This window comes from Balaenoptera acutorostrata, chromosome 14 (genome assembly GCF_949987535.1).
Source record: "Balaenoptera acutorostrata chromosome 14, mBalAcu1.1, whole genome shotgun sequence".
In the NCBI taxonomy this organism is placed as follows: Eukaryota; Metazoa; Chordata; class Mammalia; order Artiodactyla; family Balaenopteridae; genus Balaenoptera; species Balaenoptera acutorostrata.
This window is the reverse complement of record NC_080077.1, coordinates 1,498,367-1,526,098: the sequence shown is the minus strand read 5'-3', so window position 1 is coordinate 1,526,098 and position 27,732 is coordinate 1,498,367. Positions and strand designations below refer to the sequence as shown.

At 52.0% G+C, this 27,732-nt stretch overlaps 1 protein-coding gene across 2 annotated transcripts in view; it reads left to right on the top strand.

The window, feature by feature from the left end:
• Nucleotides 1–4,574: 4,574 nt before the first annotated feature.
• SMOC2 (SPARC related modular calcium binding 2) overlaps nucleotides 4,575–27,732 on the top strand; it is a 157,297-nt gene continuing 134,139 nt past the window's right edge. For both annotated transcript variants that reach the window (XM_057528059.1, XM_057528058.1), the window contains exon 1: nucleotides 4,575–4,900. In XM_057528059.1, the coding sequence (XP_057384042.1) occupies nucleotides 4,817–4,900 (84 nt within the window). In that variant the 5' untranslated portion in view covers nucleotides 4,575–4,816. The remainder of the gene's footprint in view (nucleotides 4,901–27,732) is intronic.

Here is a 27,732-nt window from a genome sequence, read left to right as displayed (position 1 = left end):
GCTCTTAGTTTCGTCGACCTTTTCTATTGTCTTTTTAGTCCCTATTTCATTGATTTCTAGTCTATCTTTGTTATTTCCTTCCTTCTACTAACTTTGGGTGGCTGCATTTTAATATTCAGCTTAGAGTGGGGGAGAGGATGGTTTTAATGGAATACCATCCTGGCATGTGCACTAGGCTAAGGAAGGATGAGGGGTTCCTGAAGGTAATTGAAAGGTTTCTTAATTGGAGTATCTTCTTACACTGCTTTCTGTTGGTATAGCTCATATCTGTGTGGTCCACAGGCCATGGAGTGTTTCTGGCAAGTCATATTTCTGTTGCCATTTAAAAACTTTTTCCTTCCCTCTAAAGGCAGGTCTCACAAAAAGAAAAGATGCCTCCATTGTGGTTAATAAGGAGGGAGACTCCAAAGGTAGTTTAGGTCATCTGAGTTAGGAGGAGTTTGGCTGCTGTACATTTGACTAGCTCTGCATCTCTCCACTCTCACATGCCCACCATCATTAGTCTTGGTAGTGATGGGCTCTTTAAATTATTATTACTTTAGCTCTGTAGCTGTTATATTCTATACATTTCATATACTAATAAACGTGATTTCATGAATGGAAAGGCAAAAATCGCTTCTGGTTGTTCTGGATACAAACAGATTTCAAGGAGCCTGTGCTGGCTCTTGGCAGCTGTGTCGTGTTTGACCTGCTGGAAGGTTGGTTCCTTAGACTGGGTTTGTCTCTGGCAGCAGAAATACATCCTTTCGGAATGATGCAGTCGTGTCCTGTCAACTTTAGAGGGAACATGCTCTCTGTAAAAGTAGCAATTTTGTACTTGGCTTTGCGAAACAGAACTTTCTTTGAAAACGTTAAACCTTACCTTGGAAAACACTGCAGTGGGATTGAAGCATCACCAGTGAATCAAAAACAACTGCAAAGTGCTTTTTTTACTTGTTTGGTGGTGGATCTGAAGTAATATGCCAAGCAGAGCCAGGTAGTGATGGCGTCTCTGTGGCTCAAAGGTGTGGACGGTGTGGAGGAAGGATCCAGCACTGCGGGGTCCAAGCTGGGCTAGGGTCCTTCTCCTACCACTTACTACTCCTGTAAACCTGGGCTTGCCCTGTAATCTCCTTGGCCTTATTTTTATCAACTGTAATATATGGGCTTTGCTGAGTTTCCATAGAGTTAATTAGATGACTTGTATCAAACACCCAGCACATTCCAATCTATTAAAAATTTCCATAAAGTGTCTGAAAAGTGTTGTCATAATACATATCATAAGGCATCGTGAGATGGCAGAAGAAATTTGTCCACATGATTTTATTGAGAACAGAGACAGATTCAAGTTATCTGTTACTTAAATGTCTACAGATAGGGACAAGAGGCTTGGGTCAGGCTAAGGGTCCACCCAGTCTGTGCCTTAACAGAACCTATCCCACTGACTTAGTCTCACGGTCACGGCGAAGGCCAGCTCCCTGAGCACTGTCTAACTGTGTCAGACCACAGTCAGCTCTGTCTGTCTGTGACCCCCTCCTTGGCACTTGGGTTTCTGGAGTTGGGGGCTTGGGCTAAAAGCCCAGGACTGATGTGAGGGTCACGGGCTGAAGAGAACAAACTTAAGGGAAGACAGAGCTCATCCAGGTGAAGAGGCAAAGAAGAGGCCGGAGAGTCCAGAAACCACTGGAAACTGCCAATTCTCTTGGACAGAGGCAAACTCTGGGGGTAATTCTGAGAGTTGACAGGACACACAGGGACACAGAGGGGACAATTATCCAGAATTTACCCAGGGGAAAGAGTGAACTTCGAAGACTCTTCTTGCCAGAGTTAAGCAGAAACTGGGAGAACATATTAATAAGTGATTGACGGTGATTGGTGGGTGGGGTGACATCCAGGACACACACACTGGCCAGGGCTCGCTCATGCCCACTCAGCTGACCCTCAGGATGAGTGACTCCCAGGTAAGTTCTGTGAGACACCGAATCAGCAGGGACATTTGGTTAAAGATCTTATGCTTTGCCTATTGAGGTGGGAAAATGAGCTGACAAAAATTTTCTGGCCAAACACGAATTAGCCAGAAATAATAATTAAATTATATCATGTCTACAGCAAGAAAAAAAATCCTTTTGCAATTTTAGCATAGTAAAATAAATAAAAAAGTAAGCCAGTATGCCTTATACAGCATTTTGCTGATGGCCTAAGAGGGAAAGTCAGTTCAGAAATGTGAGGATGGCTGGAGTAGTGGGTCATTAGTTTCTCTTTATCATAAGGTTCATCAGTGACAAAAATTTAAATTCTGAATCCATAATTCACAATTTAGAATGGGCCCTTATCTTCACATTTCCAAGAGAAGGGAACTTCTTCAACAGGCTTGTCTGTCCTGTAGGGACTGTTTGGAAAACATTGAGCTGATTATTTCCTGTCTTAATTTTGAACTAAGTGAGTGTATTCTTTCTAACACTGCACCCATCTGGTATCCATGCCAGTAATAACTTTCTTGGAGACATAAGAATGACAGACAGACATAACTATTTCCCAGTGTTTTTAATAAATGTATTATTTTTCTCCGTAAAAATGGAAACTGCTTGTCTCCCAGCTCTACTTCCAGCTTCTCTCAGAAACTAGCACTTGGCATTCAGGACCCTGTGAGAACCTCCGGCCTGAACCAACAGTCTTTGGACATTACATTTCATTTATCTTTCGGGACTCCCTGAGGTTTTGTGGTTAATACGTGAGAGATGTGTTGAGATTCTTGAATAAAAAGCTAGAGAGCCACGGGGGTTTCTTTTGCCCCCTCCCCTGCTTCTCCCTACCTCAAAGGAGGTGCGGTAGAAAAGCCAGAATTGCAAGTTTTGGCATCTGGGGTCTGGTCCTGCCTTTGTTGCTCATGTGCTCTGACTAAGACATTTGCCCTCTTTTGCTTTGTTCTTCATCTTGAAGTTGTGAGGGTGAATGAATGAACATGCTTTCAGTCTTTTGACTTCTATAGAAAAGTGCACAATAGCAAATAAGTATTTCAGCTATCGGCTTGTAGTTCTCTCAGTAAAGTAGAAAGTAAAAACAAAATTTTTAGCAGCGAATGCTTTTAAAGGTTTCATATGCAAATTTTCCTCTTTGGATGATCTTAGAATTAGCCGTATGCAGTATTTACTTTGTAGTTTTACCTCGATTTTTTATTAACGTTTCCTACCAGCATTCCTTAGTTACTTCGCCATCTACAGCTGCTCTGCTCACCTGTTTCTCAGACCCAAGAGCAGTCCCAGTTTTATTATAATTTCCTTCTGAGCCCTCAAGCCAGGAGGAATGTGTTTAAGTACTTAATAGATTTTCTGGGCTCTGGAATTTGAAGGAGAATTCACAGAGCAGCCCTCTTTCAAGAGGAGATACTTTTCTTCCCCATCTTTCCATGGCTCTATGTGTGTTGCTTTCCTCCTGAAAATACCAAGACCTCTACCTCCCTCCCCCGTGTGGGACCCAGTGGTTGGAACAGCCCCGCCTTTGTCTCAACAGCCAGGCCCCAAATCTGCTGATACAGCCCTGCCCACCCCACAACTCACTGCCAAAGCTTCGGATTAAACATGGGGTTAAAAAATCCGATTTGGATTTTCTGTTTTGTTCTTTTTCTCAGTGCCCCTGACAAGTCAATCGAAGCATTGTTCTTGAAAATCTTCACTCCTTTGGTTTTCTGTGTGAGCTAGAATTAGGGCTTTTTCCTGTAAAGCTGTAAGCCAAGGAGAAACTATTTCAGCAATGTTGTCTGCAATGGATACTGTCCAGAGTGCAAAATTCTCTTGGTTTCCCACCAGTCTCCACCGACGAGTCTGCAACCTCTACACCCCCTGCGCTTGCTTCATAAACACCTGAAACCCTTTAAAAGCAGCCACGTTCCCGCCAGCCACACTTGCCCCAGGTCACTGCTACGTGCAAGTCAGACCCGAGATCTCTAGGTCCCCTAAAAGCCCCCGAGTGGATTCACCTGCAAAAACATGCTGTAGGTGCGCCACGCTCCTTGAATCTTCTGGACGGTGTTGCGTGTGGTGCTGACAGCTGCCCTTACTGGAGAGCCAGCTAATCAATCAGCAAATTTGACAGGCGACATTCTGGGCTGGACGAGGTAGCATTAGAGCCCAGAGTTCCAGGAGACCCAAGGATGGTTGGGGACTGACCTAGGCTTCGAGTTAACTCTGTGGGATGAAGCGGCCACTAGAGCCGGTCTTGCGCGGACCGGGTCAGGGCCCTGGGATGGGAGGAGGGCGACGCGCATCTTGTGGTCGTGCCGGGAGCTCTCCCAGGGTGCGCGCGCGTTGGCGTGGGCACGCGTGTGCGTGTCCGCGTGTGTGCATTTGTGTGCGTGTGTGTGCACGCGTGTGTGCGCGTGCAGGGAAGGAGGCAGGCACACGCAGCACCCACGGGATACAGCACAGCCCTGGTGGCCCCCTCTCCATCTCCTGCTCCCGCAGGCCCGCGCCGGGGCGGCCCCTCCGCAGAGCGGGCGTCCGAGCCCAGCGAGCGGGGCGCGGCGGCGGGCGCGGGAGGTGGGGCTGGGGGGAGGGAGGGCGGAGGGCGGGCAGGCGGGCGGGAGGAGGATCCGGGAAGCTCGGCAGTTATTTGACAGGAGCCAGGGAAGCCGCAGAGGACGCGGAGGACCGCCGGGTGCCGGGAGGGCAGCTGGTTGAGTCCGGACCGCCCGGAGCGCTGGGGAAGAGGACCCCGAGCAGCCCCTCCGCCGGCTCCCCGGCCGCCGTGCCAGCGCGCAGGGCGCGGCCGCAGCTCCGAGCGCCGCCCTCGCCCTCGCCCTCGGGGGCCGAGAGCCCCGCCGGCCCCGCGCCCGGTCACCATGCTGCTGCCCCGGCTCTGCTGGCTGCCGCTGCTCGCGGGGCTGCTCCCGCCGGCGCCCGCGCAGAAGTTCTCGGCGCTCACGGTGAGTCCCGGCCCCGGGGACCTGGCGGTGGCGCCGTGCCGCCTCCTGCCCGAGTCCGGCGGGGTCCCCACGGTCCCCTCCGGCCAAAGCGCCCAGGCGCGGGGAGCAGGTGACCCTCGGGGAGGTGGCGCCTCCTTCCGCCCGCGCGGCCGGAGCAGGTGGGGCCTGGGCGGGTCGGCGGCGTGCGCGCGCGGGGCTGCTGGGGTCCCCCCGGCACGGGCGGACGGGCCGGGGGTGCGTTCGGGGGTCCCGTGCCGCCCCAGCCACGGGGGGTGCGCAGGGCCGCGCGCGGAAACGAGGTCTGGGGACGAGGGCGCCGCCCGGCGGACTGTGCGAGGGCGGCCCCGGCGGGGCCTCGGCGCCCACCCGGCCCGGTGTGTCCCGGGCTCGGCTCTCGGCGCGCGGCCGCGCGGACCGCGTGGCGCTTGCCTGGCGAGGGGGCCCTGCTCGTGGGCCCCGCAAGCTTTGCCTGACCCTCCCGGAGACCCTCCCTACGTGCACTTGGAGGAAGCAGATGACACGACAAGTGAAATTGTTTTCCTTCCTCTAAGCAGGCAGAAATTGGGGGCCCCCGGGGGCTCCGCGTCCTGCGCTCCCCGGCCCCGGGGCCCCCGCGCCGGGTGTACCGAGCGCCAGGGTCACCGCACCGACCGCGGCGGCTTTTGCTTTCTTAGCTGCGACTTTTCGGCGGGGCCCGGCCGCCCGGCGCGCAGTGCCAAGCGCGGAGCTCCGCGCAGAGGCCGAGCCAAGCCGCCGGCCGCCGGTCGGTCCCGGGTGTCCCAGCCCCCGCCTCGGGCAGACCTCGTGGGCTTGCAGTGTTTGCAAACCCATAATTAATGCAATCTGCAGAAACGAAAACATTCCACTTAAATGTGTTTTTGAACAAGTGCTTGAGAAAACACGAAGGGAGAGAGAACACCTCTGGTGGGGAGATGCTTTTAAGTGGCCGGGGGCTCGTTCTGAAGGCGTTTATTGTATCGAAAATACCGACGGGTGAGATGGGCCGTAGTCGGGTTCTGCTTTTCAGCAAAGCTCAAGAATTCCCCGGAGCCTCTTTTTTTTTTTTTTTTTTTTCCTTTCGAGCAGTACCAGGAGGGAGTTAGTGAGTTCACGGTTCATACCTAAAATTCTTCTGGGGTCCCTGCCTTGTGTCTCACAAATGACTTGTAGATTAGAAACTGTTAACTGGAGCTTGAAGGAGGTTTTCACACGCTCAGTTTTCCCTGTAGAGCCTTTATCTCCGCAGAGGGGCGGTGGAACGAGACTTGCTCTACGTATCCCTGTGTCTATCCATCTAGACACACATAGGCGCTGAGACGCCCTCCCCCGCCATAGCGCATCCAAGGCCGCAGAGAAACTGAGACCAAGTCTCAAAATGAGACCCCACGTTTCTTCCAGAGCTGAAGCAGCAGGTTATGTATGGTGGCCACAGATTTTCTGAAAGTGCCCAGAGTACATGTCATCTGGCTGCTCCCCTCAGGGAACCTCCTGGGTTGGAAAAGCAGAATAGGGCGTTAGTTATTGGAATAACTGAAATCTCTACAAGTTTTCTTCTTTTTTCTCCCCTCCACTCTTCTTAGTTCAGCGTTTACTTTAAGCCCCTCGTCCTTTGCCTTCCCAAGGCTGCTCTCAGGAGTTCCCGGGGGGCAGTGATGCCAGCTACAGGTGGGATTCTTGTGCGGAAATGGTACCTATGTGGCCCCCTTTGACTGTACTTCCCGAGGAAACTTTTTGCCTTAAAACTACTTTTGCAAATAAAGCGCTGCGCTGCTTTTGCGCCCAGGAGAAAAGCTTAAAGCCACAACATATTTTGGCAAACTCTCCCTCCTCCCATCTAAGGCATCAAGAAGTTTTGCTGATGGGCCGTGAGGGAATGTCGGAGGTGCTGGGTTTTTCTCTGGTGCTCATCTCTTTTCAGATCGTTTCCCAGTATTTGGGGGTCTCTTGTTTCCAGAGCAATGGCTTTCTCTCTGCAAGATTTACATCTGATCTTTAATAAATCAGAGAGACAGCGCCCGTCCCTGGGAGCCTGGGAGTGATCACTAGGCGTCTTGTGGATGTGTGACCCTAGGCAAGTTACTCAGCTTTCTTAATTTTCAGTGTTCTTATCTGTAAAGTGGGGATAAAGCAATCCCCTCTGTTCAGCACATTGCTGGGATTAAAGATAAGGCTTTTAGTATACGTACCCGGCATGTGTCTGTTCTGCAATTCACCTTGTTTCTGATGGCAGCCGTGCCGTTGGTCCCGATGCCATGGTTTTCACAGGTGGCTGTGTCATTTAGGTGTGGGGACACTGGCCTCACGGTGGTTCTGTCTGTCAGGGATGTGTGTGTAGAGCATTGGGCTTTTCCCTGGGTGAGTATGAGCTTTACAGAGGTGGATGGTGTCGGCGTGGACGGGCAAGTGAGAAAACTCGCCTGTCTGCCCCCTTCTGTCCCACCTTTTCTCCTCACGTAGAGACAGGAAGGTGCACCGCCTCTGGGGGTTAGGAGCTTGTTGCTGGCTTCCCTGGATGACGCCTTTGTCTTCCTCTCCCCATAGTGAACGGTCTTGGTTTGGGGGACAGTGTTGCCAGAATGTGTCGGTGGGTTTGATCACCTCTGCTACTTGCTGTTTAAGACTAAGAGAATCTGCTTTGCTCGATAATTATCTTTGTTTTTCCCACCAAAGTTATTCTTCAGAAATGGCACCTGTGTGTGTTTTCCTAGGACTTTCTGAGGGTTTGCATAACCGCCTGGTCATCCACGAGCCCCGTGTTGTTTCCAGTCAGCCGATGGTGTTGTGAAGTGTATCGACCCTTCCCGAATCTTGGGTCCCCCTCTCTTTCTTCCTTCTTCTTCTAAGGCCAGATCATGTCCATTTTTCATGAGAATGGTTGACTTTTTAAAAAATTTGTGCTCATGGCTGAGACTAGGGAATAACTTCCAGCATAAGTCGTCTGGTTACACATCATTATATTCCTCAGAGATGATCACAGTTCATACTCCGTCATCGGTGCAGTTATACGGATTTTGACAGACAGCCAGTAAACCCGGACCTGGGTGTTTCCTTCCGGGGTGTGAGGCGCAACATGCCCCGTGACCCCTTCCCCAGAGTGTCTTGGGGGAGCAAGTGGATTGACTTTAGAGCTGCCTGAGGGGAATTCTGCCCACACTTAGAACGCAGAGGCCAATGGCCTCCCTTCTCACGTGGCTTCTGGCCACCCGTGAGGATGCACCCCTGGTTCGTGTCCACTACCTGAGCTTTCTTTGCTCCAAGGACACCTTGTGTGTGTTTTCTCGTGGATCTCCCAGCAGCCTAACCGGCAAGGCTCTGCCGTATCCGTATTCCAGAGGCCCTGTTGGAGCCCCCGGACACTGCCGTGATCTAGATGCTTAGAAATTCAACCCGAGGCTGTTTTTCTTCCCTAGGCAGGGCGGAGGGCTTCCCTGCACTGGTAGCTGGGTCTCCTCTGAGAATGGTCCAGCTTGACCCTGCCCCTTCCCTCCCAGCCTGGCTGGCCTCCAGCACACGGTGAGGGCAAAGGACTTGTCGGTCGGGGAGACGTGTACCGACGGAGTTGAAGTGGCTGTTTTCCACCCCTGTGCGTATTTGTTTGCTTTGAAAGAGAAGGAAGGAGTTGGGAAGGCAGGATTTGCTCACACATACATGTGACAGTGTGTCATTATTGGCACAAGAGGGTCGAATGTTAATGATGCTGGGATGTTGGCGAACCCCTCCAGCTCCAGGGCGACTGTGGACCGTCCTGCTGATGCTGTTCTCACTCACTGCCCAGGCTCTCCGGGAATGATTATGGTTTCTTTCTTCTCCCACTGCAAATGCTCTGAGTACATTTGCTGCTCTGGGAAGGCTGCGTTTCATTCATCAGCAGAAGACGGACCACGGAGGTGGTTAAGGAAAAGGAAACTAAACATCATCAAAATTTTCCAACCTAGAAGCCCATTTACATGGTGACTAAAAACCCAAACATCTGGAGGAGTAACTTTAATTTTGATTTGAAATCAAGACCATAAATAAAACTATAAGCAACTTCAGGCTATAACAAGATTGTGCAGTAAATGGGCATTGATCTAACCAACACAGGTTGCAATGGTTCAGAACAGAGCAGATTTCTAAGTAATTCTATATCAAAATAAGCCTTCCTGAGAGTCTAGGAATTTAGAATGAGGCTGTTATTAAGATTGGCAGTGGAAACTGGCATAGAGGGCAAGGGTAACGTTTCATATTTTTGAATTTTAAAAGGTACACTATTCCACACATACAAGTCATAGACTTAGAGTGATGAACTTCCAGGTAGATTTTGGAATTGGAGAAGAAAAATTAAGAAATAATTTTCTGAGTTCATTTATAGGAAACTAGAACTGTCACCTTTATGTTTCCCCAGTTGATGGTGTTGGTCATGGCACAAGATGCCCCTATTAATATTTGTACATCTCTAGAGCTTTAAATAACACTTAATATATTGAATATTTAACTGACGCCCCAGAGAGGAAAGGTTTCAGAAAATGAAATCCTAGTTTCATATGGGCTAAGAAGAAATTATTCTAAAAGTGATAATCATAGGCATTCTTAGGTGGTTTTGTAGTCCCAGGCTGAAAAAATCAAAGAGCAAAGATGTGTAATAAGACACAAATAAATAGAAGCCAGTAAAATGGTAACCCACATTTATATTGTCATGATTGAAAAACAAGAAATTATAACTGGAAACTTGTACTAGCTGTCCAGATTTAATGAGAATTTTCAACATGGAGGCCCTCTCAGAATGTCTAGTAACGCTATAATCATATTCAGATTTTTATTATGTATGGCATAATGTGGGATATTAACCAATTAAACTGGCAGTTAAGGGAAGGTGAAATGTCAGTACAGTAAGTGAACTTTTTCTTCCTTCAACACATATCTTCCCTCTTTTTACTTTCTTCTTTTCCCTGGTCATCTTTTTTCTTTATCTTTTATGCCTCTGCCCAAATTACACTTAACTCCCTTTGCTTCTCCCATGACCATTAATGTTACTATTTCTATTTTAGCACTAGCTGAGATCCATAAGAGGTTTTCTAGTTTCTTCCCCTAATACTCTTTCCCCTAAAAGCATCCGTAGGCCCCCTTTGCCGCGCTCTGTCCTGGGACTGGCTTGTGGCAGTGGGTAGGCCACTGCAGTCACTTTACCCCCAGCATCATGTTACCGGCCCTGTCCATCAGCAAGCCCACGCCGATGGCAGATTTTTAAAAGGTTTTTGTCGGGGGGTAAGCCAACTCTTACCATTTGAGGTTGCTGGCAAAGAGTCTTCCAATAATAATGAAGTCGCAGAAAGCATGACGAGTTTAGATGCACACAGTCATGTGTTGTGTGTTTGATCCCTGGTCCAGAACACTTTAGGATGCACGGCAGAATCTATTAGGCCCATTTCATTTGGGATGTTCTCACATCTGTTGGGTTTTAGTCACTGCTGAAAGAACAAGTTCATCACTTTGTGAGCCCCAAAATGCTCTAATCTATAGGTTGACCTTGCCCAAGGTGGGTTGTTTTGTGTATTTATCTTTGACTCCGTTCAGTATAATCAAGGCTCCAGGAGCAAATGGGTCCAGCCTACCTACGAGATGACAGCATGGCAGACACGAGATTTCCTTCTTGGGATTAAGAAAATCTGTCTCATTTCCCGTGGCTTTGCCTGCCCTGGTCAGGTCTATCCCATACCAGCCCCAGCGGACTGAAAAAGACAGACCCTTCCCTAGCCCAGGCCACGGTGGCTCGTGAGGTGGGGCCTCGGGGCCTGGGAAGAAGGTGGCACTGGCTCTTGTCTGATCCAGACGTGAGTGCTGACTGCTGGGCAGTGGACCCCTTACCCCTGCCAGGGAGCTACATTTCTCCGTTTCAATGAAAAGTGCATAAGAAATGTTTTTTTATTACTCTGAGGAATGATGAAAAGTACATTGCCCAGTGGGAAGACTGATGATTTTAATTTGTTAGGGCACCTTTTCAGTTGAGGACGGTGAGATTGGTGGTTACCATGGTTACCTCTGGCGTGGCTGACCAGTCTCACGGCAACTCTGAGTATGTCAGGTGTTGTCGCTCTGATGCGTTACTCACGGCTGAACCCTAGTGTTGAGGTTTTTACAGGTAATTGCTCTTTTCTCCCTTTCTTTGCTCATATCTAACCGCTTTTGGGGCCCATCTTCATCCTCAGAAGAACCTAGCGTAGACTTGCCTTTTCCTCCTTGTATCTGGGTAACCGTTTCTGGTTACTCACGTAGCTAACTCAGGCACAGGTTCATTTCTCTTCACGTGAACTCCATCCACATAACTGCACTTTCCTTGCTCTACGATAATTTTTCTTATAACGTTGAGAAAAACAGACAAATGCAAAGAAACATCACAGAGCCAGTCTGGGTCACTTCCTCAGTTTTGGACGTCACTGTGGGGTCCTTCCCTACATTACACAACAGATGCACATAAAGAGACGTCATAAGATACAGTCATGCCATTGATAAACACTCTTAAGTATGGAGCAGAGAGTACAAAATAAAAATAAAATAATTCCGTTTATGCTTATCATTTTAAAAACAATTCAAGAGATCTGAATGAAGGTATCTAGCAGAATTTAGCGCATTGTCTGTTTTCAGTTGTCTATTAATTCATTCCGCAGAGGACTTGGGTCTGTGTCATCAAGAATTAAAAAAAAAAATTAAGAAACTTGACCTTTGAAAGACAGAAGTGACTGTCCTGCGGTTTTGTGGTGGCTGCAGGCTTAAGACGGCCGAGTGAGTGGCATTTGGGAATTTCATGGCCAGGTTTGGGGTCAGGGTTCTGGGCGCCCGGTGCCCTTCCTGTGACGCGACATCAGCTTTATACAGCAGGAGATACATGTGCAGGTCTCCCGCACTCCTTCTCAGAGATCGGCCACTGAAGTGCTCACTGCCCCTGTTTTAAGGGACGGTCACCTTCTTCACAGGGAAGTGGCCGAGTCAGGGACAGCCAGACGGAGCCCACTCCCTGTCACGTCCACCAGTGGCCAGGGCTCTGCTCTCAGGGCCAGGCCCGTCTGTGCCAGAGGGGCAGGAGCTGTCGGCCAGGCCACTGTGGCTCTTGTGTTGCACGTGCTTGTGTCAGAGGAGGAGAGGAAGGTCCCTTTCTCCTGTGGCACCAAACTGACCGTGACATCAGGGCCCTCGCCAAGGAAAGTCTAGGCCAGGGAGACCTTTGTCTTTGGTAAACAGATACGTGGAAAGTTTTAAACATTAAAAAGAGAGATAATGCGAAATTCTGGTGCCCTGCGCTAATGCCGTTGACTGTGGAATAAAATCTGTCATCCGGAGGGTTCTCCTTGGACCTGGGTACACTGGAGGACCTTGCTTTTAATGCAGGCTGAGAATCACAATCTTTAAAATTGTCATCTACTGATGAATCAACAGTTCACAGCATCTGCTTTCCTTGAGCCATGTGTTTAGGTATTTAAGGGAGATCACGAGGTCTCTGAAGCCCAGATGCCCTCTGTCACTCTTCTGTATCTTCCTGTCCTGACCCTTTCCGACCAGGCCCGGTTCTGTCTTCCCGTGTTGCAGGGACTCTGAAAGTGAGGTGCGTTACGGACATCAGTGACCCCACGTTCACCTGCTCCCACTTCCCACCCTCCCTTCTAAGGCATCCCCGCGGGTTCCCCCTCTGCTTTCTGAACCAAGCTCCGTTCTGAGCTCTGGTTGGTCCACACCCTTTGACGAGCCCTCAGGACCAGACACAAGATCTCAACAGGGGAGCATGGCCTTGCTTGACGACACTGGGTTGTGGTTGGCCCACTTGCCCAAATCACTTTCTGAATTTGAGGTTCTGTTAAGCGAGTTCCACCCCCCCGCCCCCACCCCCCCCCCCCCGCACTGTTTATTTGAATTTTTTGAACCCTTAAGTGGTGTATACGTTATTCCTGTTAAAACTAGATTTGCATCCTGACCCCATTACCAGGTCGGAACTAGCCCCTCAGGCTCACGTAAATCTGCTAAGCGCTTCTCCACCTTCCTGTAAATGGGTTGGCCTGGGGACATTGAAGGATGGGCTGGGACTCACTCCCAGGAGATGAGACCCCGGGCCTTTTCTCTCTCTGCTGCATCGATTCCCTGCACCAGGAAATATCCCCAGGGGATTTGGGTACGTGCCCCCGCCCCCCCGAAAGAATCAGTGACTTAAAAATCATCAAACACTAACTTGGACTCCCAAGTACGCCTCCTGTGACTCTTACTCTGTCCCGGTATTGGCACTTTGTGAAGGAAGGTGTTGGACCCGCTGTGAGTACTCAGGCAGCGCTGGTCTCCACCGCACAGGGCTGCCGTCTCCTGGGCACACGGACTTGCTCTCCCAGCACCGGCGTGGGAACATCCCGCACGCGGACCGAAACTTCAGTGTAACGCAGTAAACGGTCTTTACAGCCTGCACTTTCCTCTCGTAAAGTAGAGCCGGTTTCCGGTGCTGGTAACAGCCCTGCCAAGCCGCCCTGTTCCTTTCGTGGGTGCGTGTGTTTTAAATTTTTGCAAACCCCTCAGGGTAAGGAAAGTGAGTAAGAGCTCTGACCTGAACGTACACGTCGGCTAAGCTGCAGCTTTGCAGGATCCACACATGACGGGCTCGTGCTCATCAGGTCTTCATTCTTCAGAGGTTTATCTTTTGGAGGGAGTTGCCAAAGCGAGATCTTTCTTTTCACTCGGAGATATAATCCAGGTGGAGTCACGAATCCCTTTCTCTGTGCCCTTGGCATCTCTCCGCCGTTTACAGCCGGCTTGGGACGCAGGTGCGGCTCCGGGGGAAGCGCCTCTTCCTGCCGTTCCCTCGCCGGCCACACGGGGGCGCCCGAGAGCAGCGTGCTCCGCCGGGGCGGGCGGGCAGGGGTCCGCGGGTGGGCTCGGGCTCCACCGCCCGCAAAGCTTCTGCCACTTGACGACTCGGGTCGCCGCTTAGCCTGGGTTCAGGCGCCACGTTCAACTTTACAGTTTTAGAGATTTGACTCATGATGCAGGGACACTAAATTAGGGAATTAACAACTAAGGGACGTTTTTATTTGAGGTTTCCAGCAACTTTCTTTGGAAGTCTGGGATATGCAGGTTAAATTCAGGGCGATTACTCAGATACCAGGTAAGAGTGCTGTGTACCCGGGGCAGGATTTTGGCTTTAATAAATGAAGCCAGGAGAGATGCCCCAGTGGGCTGTCTGCTGGGCCCGGCTGCCGGCAGATGCACTTCCCTTTCTGCTGCAAGATCTGGTCACTTAGTGAACGACTTTTGTTTAAAGCAGTGGCTTCCCTTACTTGTAGGCTAAATTAATATTGTACTTCAGCGTTCTTCGGGGATGGACGTTCTGAGACATGTCCATTTTATGATGGATTTTAACCCGAAAGAACATTAACTGCAGAAAATCAACAGTCTGTGCTCAGGCTTTCAAAGCCTCTCTTCCAGCCGAGCCTTTTCCCAATAAAATCTGCGGACTCGCTTTGTTGGGGGAAGGCTCCGGGGAGGTGCGCCCCGGCCCCCCGCTTCCCTCAGACACCTTCTTACCGACCTCTGGCCAGAAACCATTTACGTTTCTTTGCATCCAAAGATCTGAGGGCGGTTTAAAAAGTCCTAATTGGCCCCATTCAAATTCTCACCAACGTTCCCTCCCCTTGCCTCCTTTAGGCCGTGGTTTTCTTCCCTTGTTCTTTTACATGACAGAGGAAGGCCAGCCTCACTGCCTGCAGCGGTAGCTGCAGGTCCTCCGGCAGACTGATGTCTGAAGGTTGGGCGGAGGGGCCACGCCCGTGTTCTGAGGTCCCTTGGCCGCTGTGACCTCTTCAGAACGTGGCGCTTATCTCCAGGCTCAGCCCGGCCTCGCCGTGGTCCCCGTGTCTGTGAGGGGGACTCGGGGAGCCGGCAGGTGAGGCTGGGTCCCAGAGGCTTCCGGGGGCTCCGGGGGGCCTGGACGCCCGGCATCGCCCCTCTGCCCCCAGATGGCAGCACGGTGGCGTGGACACACCCCGGACGCTCTGTCCTGTCCCTGAGTGTGGAATCCTCGGTGTGGGCGCACGTGCAGTGTCCCCCGAGTGCTGAGGTCAGGAAGTGGGCTGTGGGCTTAGGCCTGGGGAGGGGCCCCCTCAGGCCTTTCTTCCTGGGGGCTGTTGCCATGTCAGCCCTGGCGCTCTTCTTATTCAACCCCCTAATTTAACAAAAAAGGGTACAAGAATTTCATTGGCCAAGAAATGGTAGAGAGTTCGTTAATCTCTCTGTCCCTCCTTCTCTGTGTGTCTCTCTCTGTCTCTGTCTCTCTCCAGCCCTCGGGCTTTCTGCAGTCTTGCCCCGTGTGCACGTGGTCACTCCCAGCCGGACTCGCCCTTCGCCTGCGCTGTGACCCTGCCAGGCCGCCTCCTGCCCACACCAGGGAGCTCGGGTCTCTGGTCAGGGCAGGGAGGACAGAGAGGCCCGAGGACTGGGGCTAAGTGAAGTGAAAGGTCTGAGAAAATATGTAAATTAACCCAGAACTTGACTCAAAACCAAATTCTAACTTTTTTTTTAAAATTACAAATGGTGGTTTTTTTTCACTTTTTCTCCTTTAATACTACTTTCTGGGTTTTCCGGTTTCACTGAGCGCTCAAAACAGCCCTCTGTACCTTTGCAGCAGTGAGATCCAAGCTCTTAGGACGCAGCGTCCCTCGCTGTCTCGGAATTCCCAAGGTAGAGCAGGGGACGGGGTTGGAGGTCTGCCGGCGGGGCGCCCAGCTGTGCCTGAGGTCGGGTGCAGGTAACTGACACGTCCTTCAGCCCAGCGCTCCATCAGTTTGCTTTTGGGATTCCCTTAACGCACATCCTGGGGAATGGAGGGGCTTTGATGGAGAAAAGGTAAACACGAGCGCCGTGAAATGTGTAAGTAAAATCGTACGGCACTCGGGCTGTGTCTGGACGTGCTCGGAGGAGCGATGGACCTGACCTCTCAGCTGGGTGCCCGTCGCTGGCAAACAGGTCACTGCCCAGCGTCATGCGTCCTTTCGTCCAGCAGACACAGCAGTGGACAAGGGTTGGGGCCAGTGTCCAGATGTCACTGTCGGAAATGTGGCCCAGAAGGTGGCTCCCAGCTGAGCCCTGAGGGTCTGGGAGGCAGCCAGGGGGGTGGGAGGGGGCTGGGAGCATTCCGTGCAGAGGACCACCCACCAGACAGGTGGGGGCCTCATTCGGGGCCCTGGAGGGATGCAGGGGGTGAGGGGAGCATGAAGGGCCCCGAGCAGGAGGGCTGGGCAGCCAAGAGGAGCCTTGCAGGGTGTCAGAGCAGAGGTGCAGGCGGGCTCCTGGAGCGGCCCTGATGCTGGGCGGGGGGCAGGCTGGTGGTGCAGGTGTGATGCTGGGCGAGGAGGCCCTCGGCCTTTCCAGCTGTTCCGCTGACTCGTCTTTACTGCAAGGCCATGTTCTCTCCTCCACCCACACCCCGGACGGGAACGGGGCAGCTGACTTGGGGCTGGTATGTGAGTTTTCCTTAAAAGGTGAAAGAAGTACACGGCGAACCTTGTGCCAGGCGGCAGCCTCCCCCAGAAGGAACAGCAGTGCCGGGCGCCTGTCGGCACCGGAAGGTCCGAGGGGCGTCCCTCCAAGCGGAGGCACCGAGGGCGGTGGCCGTGCTTCCTCCCCCTGACGTCCTGCCTTGTGCTGACCGCCGTCGGGTTGGCCTCGTTTGAATTGGCAGCAAAGCCAGGCAGCCTGGTGTCAGATGAAGGTGAGATGGGAGAGAAGCCTCAGCACCTTTTCAGGACAGTGCCTTGGAATCTGGGGTGACAGGTGCAGTTGACCAGAGGCAGGGTGAGGCTTCCTGGGAGAAGAGCGGAGATTAGGTCCCCTGAGAGTGGCGGGCACGGCTGGGCCCTGGGGAGGGGCTGGTGAGAAGCAGAGGGGGCTTTAACAGCCCACGTGGGGACCAGGCAGGGAGGTCACCACGAAGTCGAGTTAACGAGCATCGTTTTCATAGCTCTGCCTGCGAGACGTGCGCTCAGGGAAACAAAAGTGAGACTAAGGCAACAGGAATTGTGAGAAGACCCGACCAGGGGCACGATGACACGCGTGAATGTAATGTGGCTGTTTTTCCACGTCGTGCTGGGATGTTTTCATCTGGGCAAACGGTACGAAATTCGGAAGGGCGGTGCCCCTCCTGGACGGCCTCGGTCTCCTGAGATCCCCCCCGTCACTCAGCCCGGCTTGCGAGCTGTCGTAGCCTGGGCTCTCCCGTGGGGTGTCGAGTGGGGTAGGTGCTTGAACGCTTTGAACCACAGCGTGCGAGGCTTCGGGTTAACTGCATCCCAGGAACCAAAACCTCAGAGCAAAGACAGCCACTGTGTGGCCGCCACCTCCACGGCCTGTCTTTCAGAGAAGCCGCGTCCTGGGTGAGCCTGGAGGGCTGGGGACCGACAGGCCGTGACAGTGGCCCTCCTGTGGGACTCGCTAAATGACAGTGACTCGTTCCCTGTGTTTGCCTCTGAATTGTAAAGTGACCCGGAGACACCGTTCGTAGAGACGCAGGATGCTGGATTCCAGTCTCACATATGTGGTTGAAATCATCCTCTCACAGCACTGTGGTGGCCAAGGACACGTCTCCCAGCCGCCTCGGAGAGCCCTGCGGGACGGGGGCGGGATGGCAGTCTGGCCTCTGCTCCCGGAGCCCGAATCCCCTCGGGGTCTTGCTGGGACTCCGTCTGGACAGTAGGCCCGGCGGAGGGAAGGCGCTGGCTTTTCCAGAAGCTTTGCTTTTGCAGAAGCTCTCTCCTTCTCTTCCCTTTAGTCTAAGGGGAGCATCCCTGATCTGTTTCATCTCTCATTGTAGCTGTTCCTGGCTCCCTGGCCTCGGGTTTGCCGTCCTTCTCTGATGGACACTGTAGGTCCTGTCATGAGACACACTCGGATGTGGGATTTAGGACAACTTGGGCCTCTAGGACTTGTTTGGAAAAGACTGGAGGGACCTTGTGATGATGAAATCCTGCAGGTGTGGCCCAAAGGCAAGGGCGTGGCGGCTCTGGTGCAGGAGGACGGCTCGCTGCGGCCCGTCTCTGGTCCTCGGAGGTGACTAGTGGTCATGGCGGGACTCAGCCGGCCTCCCCGGGGGCGCTGGTCTCACGGTGCCCACCCATCCTGGGGCTCTGGGGCCACCGCTCTGGTTGTGATTCCTGGATTTGCGGATCCTGGAGGGTTGGGTGAGCCACGGGCTCAGCCTCCTGTGCTGCAGGAGGCGGACTGCCCTCTTCTGTCACCACGTGGGTGACCCAGGCTGCCCTGGTCACCTTGTCCCCCCCGGGGCTCTGGCGGAGAGTCCGGCTCCCGGGCGGGAAGCAAGGCCCCGGGCTGGACCAGCCCCCCCAGGAGCCCTCCCCCCGCCTGGCTCTCCTCGGCCTGGAGGTGCCAAGTGCCGCCCCTTCTGCTGCAGCCTCGCCCGACGCCTACAGTTAGCCTGCGTCTTGTGGGCCTTTGCTCGCCTCTGCCCCGCGCTCTCCACAAACACCAGCTCTTTCTCCAGGAGGCCTTCCTGACCCTGTGGTCGGTCGACAGGCCAACTCCACGTGGCGGGGCGGAAAGCTAGGGGGTCTTCAGCTATGTGTATTATTACTGCCCTTCTCCTCTTATAACTAAAAGCTAATTTGTTGGGTGCAGCTTGGAGATCCGCACGATGCAGCGGTTTAACTTAGGGCGCTTGTGAAGGGCTCCCACTGCTGTGGTTGGTAGCGTGGAGATCAGGGTGGAGGCGACGTTTCCTGCGTCCAGGGCCTCGTTCGCAGTGACCCCCCCCACCCCTTGCTGACTCCTGCCCCTCCAGTCCCCATGCAGTGGGCGCTCAGTTCTTCCCATTTTGCAGATGAGGAACTTGGGACACGGATGATTAAGTGAAGTGCCGCCTGGGCCGGGTTAGCTCCCAGCACGAGGGCTCACGTAGGCAGGTGCTCTCGCCTCAGGTTCTGTGTGAGTGAGGCACTCAGGCCAGAGGCTTGAGCCTGGCCGGCCACGGCCAGAGTGTTTGTGGCTGACTCCGCTGGGTCCTCGGACAAGGACTCTGGGTCACGGGTGGGAAGCTTGCTGCGGCGTCTGCAGGGAACGTTCCCCAAAAGGATCCTTGGAAGATAAGTTCTGGGAATTAGTCACATGTCGTACGACCCCAGGGAGGGCCGTGGACCTGTGGCTGGGCCCTGGGTCGGGGTGTTTGCCTAGGGGGTGTCCTGGCGGGAGCAGCCCTGAGTCAGGGTGGGGCTTTCCCGGGATGTTCTTCCCTGTCCTTTCGTTTCCTGGTGTCTGAGTCACACGTAGCTTTCAAATAGCAGGTGTTTGGCTTTTATTGTCTTGATTGAGCCATGTTTCTCTCACTGAGATTTTAAACTCTTCAGAGACCCTTTGAAGATACCTTTTAATTAATTGCAAATAAGATAAAATTCACTCTGATTTACTGATAGCACAGAAGATTTTCTCAGGTGCACTTAACTTGCCTCAAACTTAAAAGGCTACACCCATGCGATGCGTGCTTGAGACGCGTACAGTGAAAAACCCTAGGACTCCTCAAATGGAATAAGCCCTGAACTCCAGCCCCCCAAGCAGTTTCTTAGGAAGAAATGATGGGATCTCCTTCTCAGGAGACGGGAATTAGAGGGAGCTTTTGGGGATCTGTTCATCAGCCCCTTCATTTTATAAGGAGAACCCTGAGCACCCGACGGCTGGGGGCAGCTAGGTGTACAGCCCAGGTGTTTAGACTCTGCTTCACCCGATTTCTGACACCCGCCTCTGCTGGCTGCACGTTTAAAGTGAAATTTAATGCCAGATTTTAACAAAAATGATTTCAGCATCTAAATCTTCCTTGTGTCTTACATTCATTATTATAAACAACTGATTATGGTGGCAACTTGGTAATAGACAATGACACTACTGTTTAAAGCTAAAAGATGCAAAATATTGTGAATGTCATTGTGGCTTTTCTTCGGCTGAAACGTTGGTTACGTGACAAAGTAGTGACCTGTGCCCTGGAGGACGTGAGGAGGGGCTGGAGGAGCCCCTCGGACCCTGGTTCCAACTCTACGAGTCCTGCACATGTCCCCAAGATGCCTTACGCGGTGTGTGGTTGAAAGGATAAGGAAAACCTAACTGCATCCCCGATGGTGTTGAACCCACTGTGAATTTCAAAGAATTTCTTGTAAGATCTTAGGCACTTTTTAGAGAAGACCTAAAAACAAGGTATGCAGGATAACTTTCAGGTATCTCCCCTTCACTGGAAGCAAAGTAATGTTTAATCTGGTGGCCTTTCATTTGGCTGTTGTGCTCCGTGTCTAATGCTTTCTTTCGATATTTAGTAAGAACCCTATGTTGAGTTTCAGTGCAATTGAAAGCATTTTGGATGTTCACTAAAATCTTTGCTGTAGTAGCACCTTTAATGCAGTAGAATCTGCACCTTTAATTCCACAAAATCCATCTTTACGTGGAGACCTACGGTTCTCATCGTTAAATTGGGTAAATTAGCAAAGAATAGACACGCCCAATGGGAAGCTAGGCAAGAGGTGTTGGAAACACGCCCCTCCCATGACATGGACCCTCTGCATGTATATAGGATGCTCAGGCCATCCTGCTGTTTTCCAGGTGCTGGTACTTGAAGCTGATGTTCCAGGGCCAGGACGTGATAGGCATTGAGATGACACATTGGTTTCTCAGCAAGGTGGTCCCACTGGCCACCACCCACCCTGCTTTCTCTCCCCTCGGCACGGCTTCCCTTACAGACGATCCTATGGCAGTTTTTGTGCAGTTGACCAAGAGGCCTGAGCTGTACCCTGCCCACACCCGCTGACCCTCTGGTCTCCCCCCTTCACTGTAGGCACTTCTCTGTTGCCTGAGTGACACGGGTCCCCAGAGCCCATCAGGGTAGCCTGCTTCTTGCGTAACCTAGGGATCCAGTGCCCTGAAGTGTAGTGAAGTTCGTGCTGACCGACCTGTGATAGGTTGTCCTTGGGGAAGCTTGGCTTTGCTATGAGTCATGAACGCACTGGTGTCTGCGGATTGAACGGTCCTTCCTCTGCGAGGTGCGGCTCCTCTGTCCCAGGCCCTGCCCAGGAGGCCTTGGTTTGAAGGTTCGGGGCTCCTCAAGCTCTCTGCTAGGGCAGTGGGCCCTGTCCTCCCTCCCAGCAGGTCCCTCGTGGCCCAGGCCTCGTCTGCCCCATCCAGACATGGTGCTGGACACGCATGAGGCTCCCACTGGGGCTCTGATGACCGACTCCAGTGCCCACCAGGGACGGTAGGGAGGAGGAGTGGACGGTGGGCTCAGAGGACATGGGAGGAAAAGGCTCGGCCGAGGAGGCACCAGTGTGGGCCATGACCTGAGCTCAGGGCTCCCCGGTTGTCTTGTCCACTCAGGCTGTGGTGTCCTGACACTGTGAGGGACCAAGAGCAGGAAGTACCCTTGGAGAAGGGCCAGGTGGGTGATGGGGAAGTAGGAGAAACTGATACTCCTGCAGTAGCCAGATTCAAACGACGTCGTTGTAAGTTACCTGTAATACTAAAAAGCCGTCAGGTACAAAGGTCCCCGTGTTCATTTGAGGGCGCTCTTTGAGTCCCATTCCTGCAGAAGGCAGACGTGGGCCCCCAGGGACATGTGCTTCTGAGTCCTTGTGTCCTCAGGGGTCACCACCGCCCTCCCCGTCTACCCAGGCCTCAGGTTCTCTGCCCTTAAGATACTCCACTGACCCAAACCAGAAAACAGAAAATATCAAAATGCAGGGGGAAATGATCTGCATAATATTAAATAATGTGCCCCTTTTCTCCCCCTGTGTTTACCGTAAGGATGATCTCATTTTAGCGTGTGGAAACGTTCGTTGTGAAGACGTCAAAGCTGAGGGTGCTTGCCGTTCTCGGCAGAATGAAACAGGGTCAGTAGTTGAGGTGGCGGTCTGTTGACCGTTCTGCATTCTAGCACACAGGAAGTGTGTTCCCTAGTGATCTAAAGGGAAGAGCCATGATTTCGAGTGGTTTGAGAGGTTGCTAGAATCCGGTAGCTTGATTTTTCCATTTGATGCACGTAGACGGTGGAAGGCATTTGACAGTAGAACATGAAGGAACGTGAGGGCTTGGGGAGGGAATGTGGCCCCAGAAGGAGGTAAATCTGATGAAATGAAGTGAGGTGTCTGGACACGGATGAAGAAGATTAACGTCCTTCTGGATAATATCCTGCACTCCGGGAAAGCACCAACCTGAAAAGTTTTGTCTTTCCTAACACTTCTCAGAGGACCTCAGGACACGGCAGAGGGCCAGGTGGGGCTCCAGGGCGTGTGCTCAGATGGCATCACCCGAGGGGGTGGCATGAGGGTGGGGAAGGAGACTCCCCATGGTGGGGCCGGCGAAACAGAGCTGGGATTGGGTTCTGCTGGGCGTCAGTTTATCCCTGGTATTTAAAATCTGCTTCCACGTTGGTAACAGCTCTGGAAGCTGGCCCTGCAGTAATTCCTTCCTAGACAATTAACTGTCATATGTCCAAAATCCACCCACAGGGCCGCTGTCCAGGGCCCTCTGGGTGTAGTATTGTCACTGTGGAGCAATAGACAGGTTCTGCAAGAAGGAAACCAACACTTGGGGATGATTAGCACGTGACTGGCTCAGACATAATCACTTCTGTCCAAAATCCACCCACAGGGCCGCTGTCCAGGGCCCTCTGGGTGTAGTATTGTCACTGTGGAGCAATAGACAGGTTCTGCAAGAAGGAAACCAACACTTGGGGATGATTAGCACGTGACTGGCTCAGACATAATCACTTCTGTGAATCTTCCATTCCCGTTGCTTTCTAACCTACCCATTCCATGTAAGGCTCAGAAACCCAAGTGTCAGATACCAGTGGCATGATGTACCCACCAGCCACAAGTAGACGGGCCTGCAGATATCCTGTATCCAATGTGTAACAGACTGTTACGCATTGATTATTGAACTTGTTAAGTAGTCATATTTTGCAGGTTTCCAGATTTCCCTCAGGACCGTACTAGTCTTTATTCTACCATCATAGAAAAGGTATCTCTGGGATAACTTTGTGTTAAAGAAAATCGTTTGGGAAAAGAATGAAGAGCATAAAAGTACCAGAGAGCGAAATTCCAGATAAGCTCCCCAGAAGCCTGAAGTCCCTTCAGGCTAATCCCAAAATGGATTAGCTGCCGTCCTGTGGTCGGGTCTCCAGGACACCAAGGGTGCCGTGGTCTGCATAGACGGGTTGAGGGACCAGTGTTCTGAGGAGGGCGAGGGCTCCACAGCCCACAGGAGAGCCCGGCCCAAAGGGTGGGCTGCTTATTTCTGGAAGATGCCCTCCCCATCACTGCATGTATCAGCACTAATCGCCCCCCATCACGGGAAGGGAACCGACCAGCTTCCCAGTGTCTTGCCGCTTCATTTATTCTGCAAAAAAGTAAGCTATTTGCCAAAGCTTCAACACGCTCATTCTTTTCTTTATTTCATAAAAATGATTTTCCCCATGGGTTTATATACTTTTTACTCAGGAAAAAGCAGGCATAAATCCAGCAGCTCTCACTTTCTGGAGTCTTTTTAAAAAAATTCTTTTGGTTCCAGACCGAAGGCCAGCTTGCTCTTAACTTCTGGACACTTCTGAGTCCCCCCAGAAGTGCTGGGCTCCCCGTGGAGAGATGTGCTCCAGTTGTCAAGGTTCAGATGCTGCTGGGCCGTCAGCTGAAAGAGGGTTTGTGGTCAGTACCCCCTGGGGCAGAGGGTCACTCGGCTGCTGGTGGACCGGTGACCTCGTGGCTTTGTGAGCTTTAAAAACCGCACTCGTTTCTCACCTCGACGTTCTTTGTTCAAAGGACACATTTTGTGAAGCCTGGTATGAAATGAGATGAAGTTGGGGTCCTTGGGAAAGTGGGGTGCCCCCCGAAGCCAGCGGCCTGGGCTGCATTCGGGGCCTGTGGTGTTGGAGGGGAGGGGCTGAAGGGACCTCTGGGCCGCGTTGGAGGGAAGGGTGGACGTGACTGTGGCTGGGCCACCACCTGCGGGATCTGTGGACCAGGAGGCCGCTTTGCTCATTCAGAGTCAGGGAACCAAAGTCTGGAGGAGAAAGCATGTTTTTCGGGTCCTGTGCACACGCCCTGTGTGTGCTCCGGCCTTTGTCCCGAGGATGTACTCTTCACCCCTGGATGCGGGCGCACGTGCCCTGTTCACCCCTGTGTGGGTGAGGCTCCCACAATCCCCTGCGGCTGCAGCCTTGCGTCCTGAGCCAAAGCTGCAAACCGAATAGAACTTGCGTCTCATCCGCGTGCGTCTCATGGCAGCTGAACTGGGCCCAGCACGCCTTGTTGTGAACAGCTGTGTTTCACTTTCAGATACGCCCCTCCTGAGTTTATTCGGACCTTGCCTGTGCACCAAGGATGCTTTTCCTTTTGATCTGCTGAGCATGGTGTTATTCTTATTTAGACTTTTCTTAAATTCAACGTGACGCCTGTTACGTGAAAGGATTTACTGTGTGTGTAATGAAACTACAGCAAAAAGTTGTAAGCTAGTCTATGTTTCTGAGGAAGCACCACTAATTATGTTTTTTTTTTGTTTAATGGATGCATTTCATTAGTAATTATTCCTGAAAACCACTCCAGGAAGCTGGTAGGTTTGCAGCCTTTGACATTCCCTGGCTTAACTAAGACACTCCGTGAATCAGTATCAACAACACGGAACAAAATAAGGAGCTGGAAACAAAATGCTTGGAATACTGACCCGTGTTTGTCTCCAGGCAGATAAATGAGAAGCGGTAGGGCTTTCACGTCCCAGGGGCTGAGAGCAGATACAGAACGTGTGAGGTCAGGGCCCTGAGGGTCCTGCTGTGATTCTGGGAGCCAAGGTCCTACAGGGAGGGACACCACTAAAATCACTGTGAGTGTTGATGCTGATAATGAAGTTTTCTAACCGCAAAACTCATTTCTGCGTCACAGGCTAAATGTTTCCCAAGTGCTATATTAATATTTTAACAAGTCAAGCGGTTTTATTGATGATTCTGAAGGAAACCGTAGTCATAGATAGCTGTAACAATCAAGTCTTAGAAGTTAGCATTTTGTGCTAATTGCATAAGGTGAGTCTGGCTGCCCTTCCCTGGTGGGCCTGCTCTTCCCTGGGCTCGGGCTTCGGCTGCCCCAGGACCAGAGCAGGGACAGGGCAGCCCCCAGGCCTCCCAGGGGCCAGGCTTCCTTTCCCTAACTGTGGGCTGGCTCTTCTGCGGCCCGACTGCTAGAAGGATCTTATTCCAGGATAAGAGCTGTGTCTTCCAGGGTTTGTCTCTGCTTACTCCCTGCCTTATTCTCTCAGAAATCCCAGAGCGGTGCATTCCCCAGTGAGGCACATTTGGCAAAACTGACAGCAAGGCGGGTTTTGCGAGGGGTAATTGAGCATGTTTTGTAAACAGATCCCGGGTCACTAGTTTATATAAACATGAAGATTTGGTTGGTTGAGCCTAGAGGAGCATTAGGATTCTAGGGGTCAGGATTTGAATACAGAAGCAATTTTCTAAACCTTTCTGTTTGTAAATGGTGTCCTGAAATCAATAAACTAGCAATTCAGAGCATCATGCAAGTTCAGACCGGTACCAAAAGCCAAATCGCATGCCTTTGTGGTAAAAATAAGCAGAGCATTTGGTCCCTACTGGCTTAGCTGGTCACTGCAGATGACATTTCAAAGACAAAGACCGTTTACCACATACGAATGTTGCCAAGATTCCCAATTTGCAGTCTCATTAGAAATGCTTTCTCATCTCTTCAAGAAAATTGAATGGAAATTTCCAGTTCATTCAATGAAATGGTGCTTATGTCTTTTTTCCTTGTCTTTGGGATGGAGGACTAAATTAGAAACAATAATTTTCTCTGAGCTTGATCTGTTCATAGGAAATACATACGGAATTTTAAATATATTCATTTTCTCAAAATTGGCCTTTCTAAGTGACCGTGTGTGTGATTTAGTGCCGAATCTCTCATAGTGCGAGTCAAGGCTGACGTCCATCAGGACCACCTACTGTGTCAGATAGAAATGTGGATTTGCATCCACTCTTGGTCCCCTGAGTGAAGATCTGCAGGGTAGAGACAGGCTCTTTTTGAGGCAGAATCTCAAATGATCCTTAAGGACACCAAAGTTTGAGAATCACTGACTTATCTTAGTTCCGTAGAAAGTCTTCTAGATGTATGGCATCTTTTCTTTTTCATGAAAAATGATCTGCCAGTCAACCTATTTTGCCGTATCTGTATAGTTTATTGTTTAAAAAAAATCCAATTTTTAAACTTGGCCACCTGTGACATGACTTTATTTTACGTTGAACAGGGATGGCCAAACTTGGAAAGATATTTCTATTCTAGTATTCGATAAAGTGTTTCTCTGACCTTTTATTTCTTAATGAAGCCATAGTTGTTGCATCTAAGGCCACAGACGCCAAGACCCTGAAAATCAGCGAGAAGTCTGAATTTTCTCTTCCGTTGCCATTTGAGGCACTTCCGGGATAATTTTTACCAAAATATCAAAAAAGAAAAAAATACCAAATGTGAGATGCTGAGAGCTCATCGTACATACATTCTGCTGGATCTGTTTCGTTTTATAATAATACTGTGATTTCCACTTTACAAATCATCCTTAAAAACCTTGAAGATACGTAATGCACGTTGTGGGGTGGACCACAGACTCCCACCTTGGATACTGGGTGTGGGCTGTTCACGGTAACCCTGCCTCCTGTTTATGTGCAAGGAAGTTTCCACATCACGGTGATACTGCCTTCGGGCACCTTGATTTGCTACTAACAGTATAAGCCTTTTGCCAAATAGATACCATCATAGATCTCATCGCTCGTGAGACAGCGGACATGCAGGCGTCCTTCCCTCCAAGGCTTGAACGAGGCCAGGCTGCAGAAAGAGGTCACTGTCCTAGGAACAAAGCCATTTTCCCGCATTCCATTTTTCACAGCTACTGTAGGGTCAGCGGAGAAGCCCTCGCAGCTTATTCAAAAGGCCAGGACCGGAGTGTGTGTGGCGTGTCGGGAAGCGGTTCCTTCGCCTCTGCTCTGCCCCAGGCGGTCTCCCCTGTCCTGTGAGCATCACGGGCAGGCGGGCGGGTGATCTCAGGGCACCTGGGCAGGCGGTGACTCATGCACCCAGACAGGCTTCAACTCCCCGCGGGCTGTTGCCCAAGATGGCAGGACACTCTGTCTTGTGGCGGAAACGTGCTTTGGCGTGTGGGGTTGTCAATCCAATCTCGACACCTCAGCGTGACTACAGTCCAGGTGCTGCCGGGTTCTGGGGGCTGGGGGGGGGCCGAGGATGGCGGCCTGCTGAGCAGGTGCCGGGGGGGGTGTCCGAGATGCGAAGTCCTACACTCCCACCAGGACAGTGAGATCGCAGGTTCGGAGGTTGGGGCCCACAGTCCCAGCGGACGTGGTTCCTTGCTGACCGGCTGGGCTCCTGTCCTGCATCACGGCCCTTCTTGCTATTTGGGTCCCTTTAGTGAGTCTGGGGGCTCAGCACCAACCCTTCCCGCCTCTTCTCCCGGGTGGGGAGGACGGCCCAGGCCTGTCGTGCTTCTCTCCAAGGAGAATGCTGCATAGACCCCGAGTCTCCCTGGAGCGGCCCCCGGGCACCGGCTGGCTGGGTTGTGCAACCTTTGGAAGTTCGCAGAGCTGTGAGGTAGGGGCCACGCGGCGGGCCCAGGACCCTGGCGCTCGGGGGACAGCAGGGCAGCTGGGAGGCGGGTGTGGCGTGTCCAGCCCTGCCCCCTGGGAACTGGACGGCGGGGGCCGAGCCCGGCTGACGGCCCTTCCTCAGTCCATGCTGCGGGTAGGGGGTGTCCTGTAGCGGGGGTGAGTGCACCGCGGTGAG